The sequence below is a fragment of the Meriones unguiculatus genome, chromosome 1 (genome assembly GCF_030254825.1).
Source record: "Meriones unguiculatus strain TT.TT164.6M chromosome 1, Bangor_MerUng_6.1, whole genome shotgun sequence".
Classification (NCBI taxonomy): Eukaryota; Metazoa; Chordata; class Mammalia; order Rodentia; family Muridae; genus Meriones; species Meriones unguiculatus.
In genome coordinates this window covers 34,645,099-34,664,932 of record NC_083349.1, presented here as the reverse complement: position 1 = coordinate 34,664,932, position 19,834 = coordinate 34,645,099, and the positions used below count along the sequence as shown (strand labels likewise).

Here is a 19,834-nt window from a genome sequence, read left to right as displayed (position 1 = left end):
ATTCATGTTCCTTACATCCCATGAGACATCCTAACTCAGAGCAGCTACCAGATGCAGTTTCTAAAGATAGTGTCCATAAGTAAAAGTAAGTCATGGGATAACTGTAGTTCAGTTATGAAAATAAATATAGTGCTTATAAATAATAGACAATTTTTAATAAATGAGAACAATTATAGTTTAGTTATGAGAACTTCATGCTTATTTTGTGGTATGCTGTTTCTTTCTAAAAAGAAATGTTTTGTAAACCTACTAGTTCCATATCGGTGCTTTAGTTATGTTTTAAAAATGAAACTACTGACATATTCATAGTAATCTATTATACAACTAATATGGTACCTTGGAGTGGCATTGGCAGAATGTGAGTTGGAAAACGTTGGCCTTCCAAACATCCTTTCATGGACCCACACTGCCCAGCCTTGATAGGCCTCAGATTGTTGAAGGTTAGATGGGGTGCACGTGGCTCCCTCTTCCTCAGCCCAAGTGTAAAAGAAAACAACAACAAAAACATACCCTACTTTAGGATCTGTTTTAAAACCTTTATTACATAGTGAAATTCTTCTTAGAATTGTATTTGAAGTAAAAGCTTTCCTTAAACAAAAATTTAAAAAAAAATGTAAACTCAGCATTAGGAGCCCTAGAAATGGGGTGTAGAGAAACTGCACTGCAAAGTAAATGGAGAGACTGTGTAGTTGTTAGCGTTTGACCCCTATCTTGAAAAATGACTGATGGGAGCAAATAATTAACATTAGGATCAGGGGGAAAGTGACTGACAGTAACTTAGTATCAGTTAGATACTAAGTTAGAGCTCCTCCCAGGCTTCCTGAGGCAAGGCTACAGACTTACATAGCCCCTGGGTTTTCTTTTCTTACCTTTTTTTAAGGCAAATAGCCAGAAATTTCTCTTTTTCTGGAGAGTCACCTTTATCTTGAACTCACATCTGAACATACTCTCCCTCTGACTTCAGAGTGTTCATCACCTTTGTACCACTGTGACAAAGACCAGAAGTAAAACAGACTAGATGGGGGAAAGATCTGTTTGGGCTGGTGGCCTTGAGGTTTCAATCCGTAGTTGCTGGGCCTGTTGTTTTGGGCCTGGGGCAAAGCAGTATTTAGTGGCACAGTCATGTGATGGGGGAAGTCTGCTCACCTCATGGTGGCCAGGAAGCAGAAAGCATGAGATTTTCTTTCACTAGTATACCTCCAATCACCTACCCCACTAACTTAATTTAGTTAGGTAATTCAGTCGAGTAGCACTGGATGCCTGCTGAAGGGTGGAATCTCTGCCCACTCATTTTTCACTTCGTGAGAATATAAGACAAAAAAGAAGGGCAATGAAATATAAGATCTTTACATTTGATAATAAAAATCTAAAACCTATCACAGAACTAAGTTTGATATAATCATTAGTTTATAGTCTCATGGTAATATTTTGAGTATTGTGGCTTTTTTTTTTTGGTTGCTTGGTTTGTGTTTATCTTAAATAACCATAACTTAATAAAAGTTTGGTAGCAGAGAAAGGCCTTCGCTGAATATTAGGTATTTATCCACTGCACGGATTTCCCCTAGCTACTGTTAGGAAGCAGCCCATCCTCTGGTAGCCAACTTTCTCCACTCTGTTCAGGTCGTTAAATTGTATAAAATTAGCGTGGTCAGACGGCAGTGACCCTGTGATGTCTGTGAAGTGGGCATGTAACGATAGGCAGCAATGTCTGTTCCTTGAGGATATCAGCTCAGAAGGAATGGAGGCCACAGCTGTGGGTGGGCTGGACAGTGACATTTTTGACATGGAAGGGCATTAGGTTTTCAGCTCTTCCAGTTTTCTAAGTTTCTCTATTACTAACAGACAAAGGAAGTAGCAGGCATAAAAGATTTCAAAGCCCTGTGAATCCAAGACAAAAACAGATTCCAGCATGAAGAGGACATTTGGGTATGTAGTTCGCAGTTGCTAGAGAAGGGTCAGTTTCCTCTAAATTGACAAATCAACACATTGAAGTGAAAGGTCACACACCTGAGAATATTTGGGCAGCACAACTGACTTCCTAACACGTAAGGGACAATAAAGAGGAAAATAAAGAGACCAAGTAAAGAGGGGGTGATTAAATCATGAACAAAAAATTCTCAAATAATAAAATATTAAAAAGTAAAACAAATTCACCTTATTTCAGATATGAAGACAGTCTCTCACTTAGACGCTGAATACAAGGACTACAAAGTGCATAGAGAAAAATGTTGGAAGCTATGTGGGGCAGGGTTTGCTTGTATTGATGGGTTCCTATTCCTAGCTAGCTGAAATGAAATTGGGAATTAATCAAGCTTTGATTTACAGGGGATGGGAGTGGTTTCAGGTATTTTGTGCTGGCTTTGCTTCAAGTGATAAAAGCAAATTGGGGGACATAAGCTTTTCAAAATCCTTTCATTATTTTAGGATGAAAAAGCTGAACCATTATAATTGCTGATTAGTAAAAGTCTAAGGAAATGCATTAATTATCTTGCTGTTTGATTTTTATTTATTGACTCTATTAACTGACTTGAGGCACCATCCTTAGTAAAAGCCAGGGGCAGACCAATGTCTTTACATCTATGTAGCTGCTACTTTAACACTTAAGAGTTAAAAGATAAATAATAATTATAAGTCACTTCCTTACACTCAGAATTGATAGTACTTGAGGCCCCAACATTTCTATATGTCCCTTATGTGTTAGGAAGAAATCAGTCTTAATGTGGTAGGAAAGAGACATGGTACATTTCAGAATTAAGGTTATAGGCTAGAAACAAGACATGTGTCTGAACAGGACAAATGTGACAATCCTGGGAATCTATTATGGAGTACCTGTGAAGATGAATGCGCGCTTCAGAGAACTTGCTGCTCTTCTAGGGGCCCACGTTTGATTCGCAGCATCCATACCAGGTCACTAACAGCCACTTCCAACTCCAGTTCCAAGAGATCAGATACCCGCTTAGGGTGTCCATGTGCACATACATAAAAATAGATATTTTAAGTCTAATATAGAGAGAGAAAGTCAAAGGTTGTAGGGTTGACTTAAGGTGAGTCCTTGTAGCTGTGGTCACTTACCTGATTCCCATCTATAGAACAGAGGGGAAACAGCTCTTTGCAGTTTATTGTGAGTTTATAGATAGTGCATTCTCCATGTTCAAAGCACAGCCTGCACTCCATGCAAGAACCCCCGGTATTGAAGCTAACTTAAAGGTTTAGCACTGGAAAATTCAAGTCAATCATTTTTGGTTGTCAATCTGATAAGAGAATTATTTCTACATGATTTGAAAGATTTTTACTTTAAATAAGTAATGACTGACATGGGTTGAGGTCATATTATTTTAATTTTTTATTTCCACTATGCAGGGGTGAGAGGAAGGAGCCTTGCAAGTCTCTTTGAAGGTCTGGATACTCCTAAGAGCAACACTCATTATCTCTGTTCCATAATAGTTACTTGTCTCAATGGACTCTATTTTTATAGTAGAGTTTTGTTTAAGTGTTCTTTCTGACTCTCCTCCCCAAAGAGGGTAAGCTTTATGCCTTCTCTGGAATCAGTGCATCATGCTTTGCTAACAGGGTGCAGGAGAGGATGTGATCATAAACTTTGAAAAGAGTTCTTGCATTTGAAATATCCAAATTTCATTTATAAACTTCATTTATTGAGTTTGTAGCAGTTTGTTCTTCAAACGAGGATCAACACTGCACACCCTGTACTACAGCAGAGACAAACTGTGGCCCTGAGACAGAGAGCAGCTCTTGGTATAGCCAGCTTTGTGCTAGGGAGAGTAGTCCCCACTGTCCATCCTGAGGCAAGGGGAAATTTTAAAACTGATTACTTCAACATCCTTATTCAAAAATTTGATCTACCTTGTTTTCACCAGTTGGTGACTGGTTTCCATGGAAATGGAAATGGAATAAGCATTTCTTGTTTTAGATTCTCAGCTGTCCCATGCCAACTGAGAGCTGTAAATGCCATTTGGTTAACAGCAAGGATCCAGAATTCTTCCATTTTAAAGTGGCAGAGGGAGAGGAAAAGAAAATGCTTGCCAAGTCATTTCACCTCTCTGTCTCTTTGAAAATAATGCCATTTTATGATTGTCTGATCTATTGACTGATGATTATCAGACACGTACAAAGCTTAACAATGTCTCTCTTGAGTAACCAATCTTAATGCTTTTCCATCCTTCACACTGTAATTTAACTGGCATGTAATGGTCTTCCTGGTTCCCCACCTGCTGTGCCTAGGGTGAGCAATGAAAATGTGTCTGATCAAAATGTTGAAAGGAGACAATTTAATGATATTCATGATTCATGATCTGAGGGGGGGAAGTCTCATTAAAAGAAGTTGGAGTACTGGAAAAACTCCTTGCGTTTGGTAGAATGTTGGTTAATTTTTCATCAGGACTTTCCATTTCTGAGTTCGCTGTTCATAGCCACTGTATTTTCTAGAACTCCTCCATAGAAACAAGAATGTAGAATACTAGAAATAAATACTCTAACATAAGATGGTTAAGCATCAAACAATTAAAGTTTTGTCTTGCATTATGACTCATTAACAATTGATTCAATATGAATACTATAATAAAACTTTATTAGCATTTGTGTATAAATTTTCTTTTAAATTTGTTTGCATACTGGATTGAAAAGTAATTCAAGTCTAGTTCCTAAAAATATTCCAGTGCACATCTGTGAACACACATCTTCTCATGAAGATTATAAAGGAGTTTCTCAGTATACCCATGTCTTTCTTTACTGAGGAAAGCTAAATATAGCTGCTTTCAACCACTGATGTCCTCCTTGTCTTCTAAGTGTGGTCTCACCCTTGGCCGAGCAAGCAGTGTGTCAAGCAAGATCCTCACTGCTAGGGTGAGTGAACCACATGAATACTCTGAGGAAAGTCTTAACGATGCTGGGCATGTCGTTTAGGGCTTGGTATGTTTCCATTGTCACATCACGTTTATGAGAACTGCTACTTCGAAAACTGTTTTGGTGCGGACAGTTCATGCTTTCTAGTGAGTGTAAAAAAGAAGCATTTAGGATGTGATTACAGACTTTTGTAGAGTATCTTATATAGGTCAAAGGAGGAGGCCATCTCTCATCAGAAGTGTGATTTGATACGTGATTGTTTCTGCCTTTTCAAGAGAGCAACAAGTTGCCGATCTTAAGCCGCGACCTGTCTGGTTTGGAGAACCGCTGCAGGAATGGTTATGTATGATGTGATCAGCAACTTGCCTAGTCAGAGGACTGAGCCACTCATTGTCCAGTGTAATCCACAGGTTGATCGGGCCAGTAGTAGATTTCACCTCTGGATAGCAGAGCAGTGGCTGATCTGTTCAGCACCTCCTCTAACAAGCTGCTTTTATCCAGGCAGTGGTGGATATAGCCAGGAACCTGTTTCAGTCAGCATTTGATCCAGTCAGTGATTGGATCCATTCTGTGGTTGATATAATTAGTAGCCGATTTAAGTCACTACTTGGTCTGATTGCAGCTTTGATGTAATTGGTAGTTGATCCTCCTAGGGTGCTATCCAAATCAACATTTTTTTCAATCAGTAGCTGACCAATTGCCTAATGTAATCAATGCCCAATCTAATCAACTCAGCCTTTGGTCCAGTCATTGGCTGATCCAAAGATAGGAATCCACTAAAACTGATGCCAAAAATCTTGCTTAGATGTAAGCAGCACTTTATTTGAACAAGAAAAGATTATGAAACTGCATGTAGTGTATTATCTAACAGCATGCAGACATTGTCCCTCTTAGTCAGAAGTGAATCATGTTTGCAGTTTTTCTGAAAGAGCATAAAATGTGATAATAGGGTCATAAGCAGACTCAGTTTGTGGAACTATGGGCTGTTCCAAGGACCATTGGGAATTGTTTCATTGACAAGGCTTTCTTGGGGCCTCGGTCACAGTGCTGTCTTTGCTCATTTCCCTCCCTTGTTTCTACTGACCTCTCCTTCGGAATCCCCTTTTGACATAGCTTTGTGTGTGTTTGCCAGGTAGTGTTGTCACTCCCTGTCTTGTGAAAGTTCATTAAGCAATTTGATTGGCTTGCTTTGCCTTACGTTGTTTGTATGTTCACGAAGATGTAAAGTTGCAAACCGGAAGGGAAAGGGATGCTGGAGTTAACACTGACTTCCCAAGTGAGTGTTCTTCACTATTCTTTAATTTTCACCGCGAGGAGGGAATTGAACCCAGCCTCCCATACATGCTAACCGCTGACTCTACTACTGAGCCTAGTAGCATCAGTCTTGAATAGAGTCCTCTTATTTAAAAACCCCAGTAATTATGGTACCCTAATGGACCCGGGGGTAGCAGTCCAAAGAGCCTCAGGGAGAATCCTGAGAGTGCTTGTTCTAGGAAAGATCTCAAATCCCCATCACTTTGTTCTGTCCCTCACAAGTGTGAACAAACCAGGAACATATTCCACCTTGAATACTTTGTATTTGATTGTTATGGAATGGTTAGGACTTGATTTCAGGAGATCTGAACTCAAGATCTTTCAATGGAGGCTAATTGTATGAGCTTGGGGATAGTCCCTTAATGCATACAAATCAGTTTCCTTACTTATAATTTGGAGATAAAATACATATGCTACAAGGTCATTTTAGAAATCAAATATAACTAAATACGAGGAAGTGTAAGAATAATCTGATAAATAATATTTAAAGCATTTTATTACCCTCATTGATTTTTATATCTAAATTATATATTGTGTTAATTATTCTGTGTGTGAGTGTATGCATATGTATTTGTGCATTTCTAAGTATATAATGTGCGTGCAGATTTGCGGGAATAAGGTATGCACACTTATGCAAGTTTATAGAGAAGCAGGATTTTTGAAGGCATGATCTCTCTACCTTGGGTTCAAATGCTCTCAATTAGGCTTGAAGCCAACAAGCCTCAGAGATCCTGCAGTCTTCGCTAACCACAGCTGTGTGCACTGTCGCCCCTGACTTGTTCAGTGTGTAGGGATCTGAACTCCCGCACCCATGATTATGCTCTCTCCAGCCCAGACATTGATACTTCAATGGATATGGATGGCATTTACTAAAGTGATTAAAGTGTTCAGTAACAATAAAAGAGATTTAAGAAAGGTAGAAGCATGGGTGGTTTGGGGCCCTAAGGAGACTTATTTTACTTCCACTGTGCCTAGAAAACAAAGACTTTAACTCAAATGGGCTGAGGATCATCTAGGCGACAATGATGTTCATATTTTCAGAAGGAAAAAAAGAAAAACAAAGTGCCAAAGCTTCATGTTGTCACATAAAGTCAAGCTCATTACAGTGTTTATCAATTCATGTCCTTGCCCTCATGCAAATGCCATCATAATAATGCTTATTTTATATGTTATTTTTACATGAAATATACTATGTGCTATGTATATTAGATTATCAAACTGATGATTAGAAATTATGATTTTTTAAAGGAGGTCTCTCCTACTTGTTAGTTCTTCTGCAATGGTAGAAACCTTCTAGTATGTATGGAGATGATATGAACATTGCAAAAGAAACCAGAGCCGTGCTCAGTAAACCAAGACTGGAGCTCTCTTGGTATCACTTAGCTGAAAGGATTTTGCATGATAGTTGAGTGAGTGGGACACATTTGGGGTTTTTGTCTATCTGTCTGATGTCTGTCTGTCTGTCTGTTTTAGCTATGCTTTAGCTCTCATCCAGATTGCAAGATGGCTCTGGTACTCCTCATTCCTGTAGTGTCTTGCAGAAGGAATTTGATAACACTAACAGAGCACTTAGACCAGAACTCAGTGGCGATGTTATCTGTAGTTTGGATAAATGGGAATGTAGCATAGTCATGGATTTTCACTGCTTATTCCTTGGAAAGTAAGACTTTTATCCTGAGTGGTGTGACAGTTTGCCTGTGATCGGAAAACAATTCCCAGCCAAGTGAAATCAAACATTTTTAATGCCACCCCTGTCCACCAACTGTTAACAGATTTTGAACAAAGGTATTTTTGCTCCCAAACCTTGATTAGCATGTGCTGCAATACTTGATAATTATTTTCATAAGTCTATACAAAATACAATAATATACAAAGGTATATTTTACAGTAAATATTGTAACAAAAGCTAATAGTAGTAGATCCATTAAATATATTGTTAAATGAATACAGGCATGTACATTATTTTTTTAACGATTTCTTGGCCAAGAATATTCATTAACACCACATCAGATCACATGCCTTGTTCTCAGCTTTGATTTCTCAGTGACAAACATGCCCTTCTTGTTTGGTTCTCACTACTGAAGGGATGATTCGGAAAAATTAATTAAGCTGAAGTCAAGGGAGAGGTTTCATTTGTTTCAGGAAAGCCATTATAATAGTAGTCATAAACTGCTTACAGGATACAGTTACTTGTGAAATATTGTTAATTTTGAGTACATTCAAGCACCTCAGTGTATTTTTTTGCTACTTAAAACGTATTTATATAATGTAATCTTCCGTGGACGTTTAAGGAAGGAGGAAAATATATTTTAAAAGACCACAAAAGAATGAAAATCATAATTTGATGCAGGCTGTTGTTCCTTTCCTTACCTTTATGGGTCTTTTCCCAGTCTCTTGGCATACACATTCAGTGTACACCCCATACTTCATGCATTACTGGGTTCTAATTATGAAATTTTCTTCTAATTATGATAATGTGGAATTATAGGGAAATCAGCCTATGTGCAGGAGGGGAAGTTGTTCAGCCTGCATACCGAGCATTTTCACCGGTAACCACCCCAAACCAGAACAACTGGAGCAGAAATTCCTACAGCGCTTTGCTCCCAAACCTTGATTAGCATGTGCTGCAATACTTGATAATTATTTTCATAAGTCTAGCAACACCATGCCACTGGCCTTAGGTTCAATTAGTCAAATTCATGGAACTCATTAGGCTCCAGAGGAAAAATATCTGTTTTGTTTTGGGACTTTTTTTTTGGAATAGACAAATGTCATGGCAATATGGTACTATACAATGCATTTTTTTAAAAACAATGTGTGTGTGTGCACACATATGTGTATGCATGTATGTGTGGAGACCAGACATTTTTCTTAGATAGCATTTTCATCATTTCTCCACCTTACTTTTTGAGTCAGGGTTCTACACTGAACCTGAGGCTCACTGATTCCACTAGACAGGGCAGCAGGCCTCAGGGATCCTCCTGTTTCCTACCTTCTCAGCACCGGGATTAAAGGCACCGCTGCCATGCACAGGGCCTTCTCCACAGCTACTGGAACTCCAGTCTGGAGTCTTCCTGCTTATGTCCACCTAGGGCCTATCCCCCTCTAGCCATCACTAGCCTCCTTGTCCCCCAGATCCCCAGGCATCCCAATCCCCTAGCACCACGTCCACCAGCCCCTCAGGTTCCCAGCCCTCCCCACCACCCCTAGCACTCTAAGAGTTACTTTCTTCTCTGATGATATACTACCACTGCCTATCAGGTGATACTTGGGTATGAGAATCAGTTTGCTTAGGGAAAATCAATGAAGTTGTAGCTTCCAGGGCCATGCAAGGAATGGGACATTCCGTTTCCTGGGTCTAGTCTCTGAAGATTAATGGGGGGCTTGTCATCATGAGTTTAGAGTCCTGGCCACAAATCTCCCAGGTCACAGTAATTCAAGAACCATATTTTGTTTTTTGAGATGAGATCTTTCTTACTACAAGCCTAGGCTGGCCATAAGCTTGTGTTTCTAGGTCTCAGCCATGCATGGGCTGCAATTATAGCTCTCTATTGCTACCAGTATTCAGTGTTCTTTGTAGGAAGTGTTGCTTGCTAGTTTGTATCTTACTTTTATCAGGTATCAGCCCAAAAGGGTAAGAAGTTGAGCCTTTTCCGGAGGTAAATAAAGGTTCTGTTAATCACTCACTGGGGCTCTCTCCCGCCAACACCAAGATTGTTCCCTTTTGTAGGTTCCAAGCTTTTCACTCAAGAGTTAAACATTATAAGAAGGAGAAAGTAAGAGGGTAAGGGAAGGACAAATATTGTTCAACTTTGGGAGGTGCTTTGGCAATTGTCAGTACAGAATTTTGAGCAGTGTACTTGAAGAAGGTGTTAGGACAGAGTGTGTTGGTGTGTGTATACTTGTGATTTTAGCAATCAGGAAGCTGAGGCAGGAAGGTTGCCTCAACTCTAGCTACATTGTGAGTTCTCTATGTTCCTGGGCTGCAGAATGAGAGTGAGACTGTTTCAAAGAACAAGAACAACAAAAAAGGGAGCGGACGGGTGAAAAAGGGAAGAAAGTTTGGGGAGAAGAAGCAGGGTTTCCTTTTCTGCTTTGTTGGCTGGGAGACAGTATTTATTTCTGTCACACAGACAAATATCCAGGGGACCAAATGGAACATTCTGTTAGACCTTCTGAGAAAAAGTTGGCCTTCCAGATCTACATTAGTGAACTTTTAAAAGAGACCACTTGGCACTTAGCTCACGGAGAACAGACCTAAAATGAATCAGCAGGAATGAGTAATTTCTGTCTGCTCATAGTCAAGAGGTACATGAGACAATCCATCAGTCCTCTGTTTATGGTAGAAAATGACATTAAGCTGTTTCTGAAGCTCTAGTTACAGGGAATAAAAACGAGTAGGTCGGTGTTTAAGAACACTAAAGAGAACTCTCTTGTAAGAGGTTAGGAGAGATTGGAGAACAAGGCTTCAGACCTCTCTTAGCCTCAGAGGGAGGAGAATGACACCAAGGAGTCGCAAGGCGATGCAGACAGGTGTGAGCCATTTACTTCATAGAAACCAACTTAAGTGCTTCGTGGAACACTAATCACTTAAAGGAAAGGAGGGAACTCAAAAGCCTAGCAGGTGCGGATCTTGAATACTAAGCAGGTAGCCAGGCCAAGAGCCTGTCCCAGTGCCCTGATTAGTATATCAGAATGCAGATGATCATGATTACTGAGAAGAAAAGACATGGCTAAGGAGGAGGCTAGCAGTCCTAGTCAGGACCGCACACACACGTCCGTGTGTGCCTGCATGGCGTTTTTGTTGTATTTTATCATGCCACGAAACCTGTTTGAGAAAATAACAGAAGTATGGCAAAGAATTACGTTTTCTAGTGAACAAAACAACTTTTCTCTCTTCTTTAGATGTGGGCTAGCATACATTTTTATATTCTTTCTATTAACAGTGAGTGAATCACTTTTGTGGGCTATGGTGGTTAGAGAGGGGAGAGGAAAATGCCATAGGTCCAGGACTACATATTAAGATAATGAAGAAGGTGTTAGGACTGGGTGTGTTGGTATATGTATACTTGTGATTTAAAAAATGCTGTCAAATATTCATGTCATGTTATACAGGCCATCAGCTGCAGAGAGTGAGATGGTGGGCAAACAAATGGAAAAAATCTTGGTCTCCATTCAGAATCTGAGGAATGGGGTGGCAGTGGGAGGGGACTGGCCATCCTCCTGAAAAGCCATAATTTACACACCCAGGACACTCTGGGCTATTCTTTGTCCTCTCATGTTTCATACCTTCCACTGACCTTCTGCCAAGATAATAGTTTTCATTTGTAAAATAAGAAAGAAATCCCACCTGCAACTTCAATGTAAGATTCAAAACAAGTACAATATAAATATAGTATTATATATGACAAAAAAATCAAGACCGTCACTTTTGAACATTTCCCTGTATCTTCTCCCACTAAGAAAGGTTTTGAAATACATGGTTTTTCTCTAATATTTATACAGAACAAACACCTGCAAGAAAGAATGGGCATGCCAGATGTCAAATGGGAAGAGCATTGGAGGGGCTTAGCAAGGCCTGCAGAGGGTTGGAGATACTCCTGGCAGGAGGGGAAGGAAGCAGGCAGCATTCATTTAGCCACTTGCCTTTGCTGGATTCCTACACATGTAACTATCTCCTCCGTGAGATGGGAGGGCCAGTGCAAAAAAAGAGATCCACGTGCATCCTGGTCTCTGGTTCCTTACTGTGCCTGCTCACATCTTACATTAAGGTTTACGAAAACTCATGTAAGTTAGGATTTCTAACCAGACTAAGCCCTGGAGAGAATGAAGCTGACTCAGCAGTGTGCTGAGCGGACAAGGAGGGAGGAAAGGAAGGGGATGATGACGTCTAATCACAGCTTCAGTGCACACTCTGAGTTAAGTTGTTTTATGTGTTCACAATATATAGTAATTAATTAGCAGATGCCCTCACGTGACTTTCCAACTTTCAGTGACTCTGCCCAGCCCAGTAGAAATGTCTTGAGCTCCTGAATGACACTGGATCTTTGTAAGGAACTGGGTGTACTAGAAAATAAAACTTGGTAAGAAAGAGTAGACCAAAGATTAACATGGCTTTTATGTCAAGATTATTTTGAGCTCAAATTCTCTCTTGAGGGAATATTACATAACAAAATGTTTCATACTTATCAGGACCCTGAAAATATCCCAGAATCAGAGAAATGATATATTGAGGAACACCTTTAAAGTGTTAGCTTGCCCATATCCAATTTAGCTTTTACTGTCCAGGTTTCTTTTTCTTCTATAATGTGTGTAACTGGCTTATTTTTCAGAAGTTTTACAATAGCATGTGGTAGAGTCATGAATGTGCACAGAAGTGTAACAGCACCTGATTTCTAAGGAGGCCTCACTGCCTATGCCTTAAAGTTCTTATTTATGTGTTCTTTCAGCATGCTCTAGTGTAATATTGAGTGTATTTTATAGACTGAAATTGTTTGCATTATACTGAAAACATTAAAGCACATGTTCTGGTTTTTGAACAACACTGCATCTGAAAAACCGACTTGTGTTCTGACTTCAGTGCTTAACTGACATGCCATTAACAATGCTGCCCACCCCTGTTCTTTAGAGACTTCCTCACACGCTTAAACTTCAAACCAGTCATGATGATAATTATTCCCCTATCATTTGTTGTAAATCCATTTCAAAATACTGAGTCTAACTAAGTTGTAAAAGTAAAGACCACTGGTATGTTGGGGGGAAGCAGTCATTGTTATCCAAAGCCTGTGGGTTCTTTAAATGTAGGTTAGCTAGTTATTTGCCCTATCGGGACATGTTACTGTGGTGTGTTACCTAACTGATATTTTTAACATGAGTAAGCAGGAGAGAGGGAGTGTGCCTTAGGTAATTTCACCATTTCATAAAAATGATGTATATATAACCCTGAAGAACAATAAAAAGAAGTATTTGCAAGAAACTTTTATTGTAAGGAAATAGTCAATCAAGAGCATTCTCTGTGCACTAAAGAGGCATGCAATTGATACCAACCTTTGTTACATTTGAGGAATCAGAACCAAACTAATTACTCCATTTCTAAATGGTGTGTGTGGGAAAACAGACAATTGATATTATCTATCCTAGTAAAGTACCTCCAAAATTCCCAGGAAAATACACTAAGGAATTTTTTTTGTGCTGGACTAAGCTAGTAGGATACCATGAGAATTTCTCTGGGAAGATACAAATACATAAGACTGACTGGGTACATGCTTTTCTCTGGTGAGCAACCAGCTCTAGCCATGATGGGAGATATATTTCAGAAAACCCAGAGTTGGAAGACAACGATAGTAAGGTTTAATGGGACAAAAAAAAGAACTTGTGCATAAGATGGAACCATAAGGCATTGTCTCCATCGCCTTAATGGGAAAAGAACCATATAGACAGTGAACCAGAAATTAGTTATGTTGGACTTTCTCAATCTAGGTAACAATTGGCACAAGAAAATAAATGGTCTATAGCTTTTAAGAATGCTAACAGCACTTTGGATCACACCTGTAATTTATACTACTCATGTTGGCTGATCACCAAATAGCTGCAGAAACAAATTTAAATTTTCTTTGGAAGAATGAACTTCCCACAGGTACATCAGAGAATACACAAAGATAAAGGTGCAAGCAACGATGCTCCATCAGTGGAGCATTCAGTTACATTTGGAAAATGGCACTGTGAAAATCATTTAGCAGCAAGGAGAGTAATTTGATTAGATTTTTGTGTTTCATGATTCTTGTGTTAAGAGAAGGGGATTATCAGAATCATCTAAACAGATTTTTTTTTAAAGAACAAAAGAAACTTTAAAAAGTGAAATTGAAATTGAAGCGAATCTACCTTGAATTGATTAAATAGTAAATTCATCATGGCTGAAGATAGGATAGGTGGAAGAGAGAACTGACAGAGTTATACAGAATGCAATATATTAAGAGAGAGTTGTGAGGTCTTTGAGGTTAGCCACTAATGAGATAGATAGATAGATAGATAGATAGATAGATAGATAGATAGGCAGATAGATAGATAGACAAACAGATAATTCAGTGACCCTAAATGGAGAAAATGGAAAGAATAATGAAAACATGGCTTTTGGAGAAAATAGCTAGGAATTCTGCAGAATTGCCAGCCTAAGAATTCTACAGGCTCTTTTTTTTTTTTCTAAGAAAAAATGTGCAAAGTGCCCAGAAACAGATTGTCTTCCTGCCTGAAATGGTAGCCAGTGGGAGGCAGTGGACTGACATCTGTAAGTGGTGGTAGTCAAGGGTTCTTGAATGGATGTACATGTAACAGATTTCATGAGCAAGTTAAGTCATGCTTCTGAAGCAAACAGAAGACCCTGAGCTGGACATCAAAGGTGCCAGAAGGAAGCACAGACTGCAAAGGGGTATCAAACAAAGAGTGTGCTTGTAACTTGAAATAAGCATTGTTCAGAGTAATGACAGAAATAGCGATTTCTAGGGTTAAAAAAACCAAAACCCAAAGAGTGACTATGGTCATGTGTAGCTTAGACTTAGGTATGAGACACAGGTAACATGAGGTAAGACACTCTTAAAGCATGTGTTGCTCGTGAATAGAAGAAAACGGTATTGATGACTTTACATGACCTGCAGTCCAGTTCCTGCGACCGAGTTCATAGGATTATCACGTGGTAAGAGAATGCTCTGACTGAAAGTAACAACACTGGACATGAATGCATCAATAATCAGTTACCTTAAATGGGTTTCACCTCTAGTTAAAGACAGCTTTGTTTTGTTTTGCTTAAGAAAGGGTCTCACTATGTAGCTCTGGCTTTTCCTATGTACAGTAGGCCGGCCTCAAACTCACACAGTTCTATGTCCCTCTGCCTGCCTAGTTCTGGGATTGAAGGCATATGCTACCATGCCAGGCTAGAGAAAAATATCTTAGCTACAGAAAAGAAAAAGTTCATTTTAAGAGACATGACTAGTATTAGCGTAAAAAAAAAAAAAGTAGTAAGTGATTTAAACATAATCAGATTTTTTTTCCCTATAGGAGCTATTGAGTGTTAGAACACGTTTCTAAAAATGTTTGTTTCACTAAGAAGGTTAATGGTTCTATACTAAATTTAACAAAATAGACATAACTGCAGTGAACATTAATAAATCCAGAACATTAAGTGGGTTTGACACAAAGGGCATACAGAAACAATTGGAGATTGTATATAGTTTACCAGCTTCTAGCACACAGAGCATTTCCCAACACTGTGGACACAGTTATTTAAGTATTTCAAAATTCAGTTTGTTAAGAAATTATACCCTTACACTGCAAGGTAATTAAGTGTTCAATAAGCTTTTTAAAATAACTACACTTACATGCTTTAAATATAAAAATTATATGTAAACCATGTGTCAGAGAATTTTAAAAGGCTGAATTATACACATTTGTGGTCAAGTAGTACTCAGAATAAGTTAATAATCAATGCAATGGAATATTTGAACAATGAGCTCACAAGAGATTTAGAAAATTGAATAAAAACAACTTACATCTTAGGGTAATATTCAACAAGAGGCAAATGAGGGCTCAAGGGAAAATTATTAGTTGAGTTTGGGACTCACAGAATAAGTAATTTTTTTTAATATTTGTGAGTTTTTCTAATAATTAAAGTGTTATGACCAGGGCGTGTGAGATGGCTCAGAAAGTGAATGAATTTCATCCACAAGACTGCAGACCAGAGATTGATCTTGGGAGCCTACATAAAAGTAGATGGAAAAAATAAAATAAAATAAAAAACAATGCCACAATTGTCTCAGACCTCTGCACATGTACCATGGCGCGCGCGCGCACACACACACACACACACACACACACACACGAAGCACACAATAATATATTAGCAGGGAAAGATAATTATGAGTCCATCAACATTAAATACTGGATGTGACAACCTAAAATTTCCTGCAGTGAAAACAATACTTCTCAAACTTGGAAACATTTTTACAACAGATATGACAGGAACGACAGTGAGAAGTTTGAACCAAGGCTCCAGAAAAGCTGTTCATGAAACAATTAGAAGAAATGTATAAGAAATTCCAAAGATGTTCAACAGCAAATGTAGTCCAGGGAAAGAACCAAAAATGTGTGTGTGTGTGTGTGTGTGTGTGTGTGTGTGTGTGTGTGATATGAGCAAAGGTTTCATATTCAAGGGTATTTGTATACATGGTTTATACAGATTTTTCTCCATTTTTCATAATGATATTCAGCTTTGCTTATGATCTCTCTTTTTTCTCTCTTTCTGTCACATGCATCACATGCATACACTGTACATTACTGGCCTTTTGATGTGTGTGTGTGTGTGTTTGTGTTTCTGTTTGTGTAGGCTCAGTAAATGTTGAGTATCTTCCTCAGTATCTTTTCACCTTACTTTTTGAGACAGTCTCTTACTGGATGCAGGATTTATGGATTTGTCTAAAAACTCCAGTGATCTGCCTTACAGCCGCATGCCACTGTCACTGACATTTTCACGCAGGCTCTTGGGATCTGAGTCAGGTCTTCGTGCCTGCATAGTAAGCACTTTATGAAGGCAGCCATCTCCACAACTCTATCCCATTATTAGGGTGTGCTTTCATGCAGTTTAGTTACATTATTTTCATGGGTTGTTACCAGTTTCTATCCACTGTACTCTTTGGTCTAGTAATTCTACTTCTTATAAAAGTATATCTCCAGTTTCTAATATGCTCAAAAATTGGTCACATCCTTGTTCATACTAGCAAAAAATCTGGGTAACATTCTGGGGGAATAAAAAGATACATTAAATGAATTTGTACGTGTATGTGGGCCTTCACATAGCCAAATAAATATATAACCGTGTTATTTGTTCTGCCACATAAGGAATGATCCGTTGTACTAGTAGCCACTAACATACCCAGATTAATATTTGGATAGAAATATATTCATGGCATTACTGAGTGAAAAAGAGCAGTAAGGAATACCTCTTTTAGCAAACAAACTTATATACCTGTAGCTTGCTTGTTTATAGTGGGAGAGGCATTAATTATATCTCATGACAAGTGGTCTACAGCAGGTGTGATACAAAATAAGAAACAGTAGAGTAGAATTTCAATAACTTGGGGGTGGGGGTCCTATCTTCTCTTCTCTACAGACGTCCTTATATCTCAAATCCCTCTCGGTGTTTTCATCTCTAAAATGAGGGCAGAAATGGGCACCAGACATCACACACACACACACACACACACACACACACACACTCACACACACTCACTCACACAAGCAGGATGGGGAAATGCCACCTCTCTTCCTCATCCACGCAGACATTATTGTTTTAGTGTTTTTTCTCTATGCTCAGCGATGATGCAGCAATTGGCTTAGTACCATGTTCTAAGCCATGACTTCCATCTGAACAGTTTGTTCTTTAAACTTAAACCTCCTCTGCTGCTCTTAAACAAGGTCTTTTGGCCACAAGATGTTTTCATATTGGCATAATATATTCATCGTGCACATTTTTATTTGACCATATAACGTATTTTGAGTATACAACCTACATGGGGTCCCCGTCTTTAAGTCCGCTCTGCTCTCATGTCAGATATACATGCATGGTTTTTTGCATGTATATACATACCGTCTAGGATCCACTAATGAAAGCATGCAACATTTGCCCTTTGGAGGCTACCTTGATTTACTCAGTGTGATAATCTCCAGTTGCATCTGTTTTCTCCCAAACAACCCCTCTGTTTCAGCAAGAAAAAAAAAATCTGATCAAGGAACATCATTGTGGCAAAAAGTAACAGGGAATTCTTTCCAAGAATAAATTTTTTAGACCCAAACCTTCTCTCGTATTTTTAAGAACTGTGTCTACATTTATAACATTTCTTACACCAGAAGCAATTATTAGTCTTTGCATTTATTCAGAATTAAATAAGGTTAAAACATGAGGTGATGCTTTCTGTAATCATATGTTTGCTCTCAATGGCCAAGTGTGCCTAGTGGCTAGTCTATCAGATGATACAAGCAAAACAGCCCTTGACATGTTATATGGTTAAGTTTCAGCCTTTAGGGTGATTTTCAGCCTTTACAGTGATTTTAGAATAATAAGATATCAAAAATAAATATCTTCAGACTACAGCCCAAGGTCGCACGAGGAAGGGATAAAGAATTTGCCGCAGACAAGGTTGACACTACTTGGGGAGGAAATTCTTGAAACCCCCACAGCTGGATACTGTCGTTGCCACTCTGGCAGTGACACAGAGGGCTGGTGAGATCCAAGTATCTTACTTTAGAAACTGTGTCTGTTCTGCTGCAGGCACGGGACCCGCTGTGCTGGAGAAGTGGCAGCCGCTGCAAACAACTCTCACTGCACCGTCGGAATCGCTTTCAACGCGAAGATTGGAGGTAGGTGGGGGACACTTCCAGGGTGTGCACAGGAGCCAGGAAGAGCTTGGCTAACTGCCTTTCAGAATCCTTCTCAAACTAGCGGCGGGCACCTCTGTGCATACCAGGGTGCTGACAGCACAGTAACCATGTCAAAGATGATTTCCAGTACAGTGATGGACCGTACTATAGGACCACTAATGTGTCACAAATACAGTTTTTCTACACAGACATGGTGTAGGGAGAATTACCCAGTAGCGACCTATTGCTGTTTGTACTGACTTGGAATTGCTACCTCGGCCCTGAAGAACAGCAAAAGAAACATCAAACCACAGTATCTCCAGGAGAGGAACATTTTAAGACATCCTCAAAACAGAAAATCCTTTTACGTTTCTGTAAAGGCACCTTTTGATTGTAACTGAAATGCTAAACCGTAAAAAAAAAAAAAAAAAAGTTCTTATAATTCCTGAGGTTGGTGGTTATTAATATTTACTACTGGTTTATCTTCTAGTAACGCTGCTGTTAATCCTCAGCAGCTGTATAACCAAATCACCACACAGAGACTGGGTTTTTAGTTAACCTAGAACACAATGCTGGGCAATATTTACTGCCTCCTAAACCTCCAAGCCCTCAGTTTCCTAACATTTAGATTTCCCACATTATACTTGCTTTTTGTGAAATCTTAGGTCTGGTTCATGCTCCAAGTCCTCCAAGCTCTCTCCTCCCACTCTGCTCTCCTCCTGTTCTCCTCTCCTCGAGCTCCTCCTCCTTCTCACCCCTTCCTGTTCTCTAGCTCCCTGAAGGGGAAGCAGCATTACCAGGGCACAAAAGAAGACAATGCAGCCACTCCAGGCCTAATTGATTAGGATCAGAAGGAAGGAAAGAAGTCCTCCCCTATCAGTGGACTTGGGGAGGGGCATGCATGCAGAGGGTGGAGGAAGGGAGGGATTGGGAACAGGAGGAGGGAGGGAACCACAGGGGGGGATACAAAGTGAGTAAAGTGTAATTAATAAAGAATTAAAAAAAAAATTATACCTTCACAGGGAAAATTTACTTTCAAGGGGAGCTTTGATTTCCCAGCAGGATTTCAACTTTGTAACTGGTTATCAAGACATGGACCTAAATGTAAAATCTGAATGGGCTACCTCAGAGATTGTGAGGCCTGAGCTGACAACTGTCAGAAAAACAAAACAAAACAAAACAAACTACTTCTGGAGGGTCGGTATCTCCGTGTTAGGAAAAAAATAAATAAATTTAACTTTACAAATTTTTTAAG

General features: G+C 39.2%; 1 protein-coding gene across 3 annotated transcripts in view; it reads left to right on the top strand.

Moving 5' to 3' along the window:
• Positions 1–19,834, top strand: part of Pcsk5 (proprotein convertase subtilisin/kexin type 5) — a 424,706-nt gene that overhangs the window by 145,600 nt on the left and 259,272 nt on the right. For all 3 annotated transcript variants that reach the window (XM_060387271.1, XM_060387268.1, XM_060387273.1), the window contains exon 6: positions 18,491–18,579. In XM_060387271.1, coding sequence (XP_060243254.1) covers positions 18,491–18,579 — 89 coding nt within the window. The remainder of the gene's footprint in view (positions 1–18,490; positions 18,580–19,834) is intronic.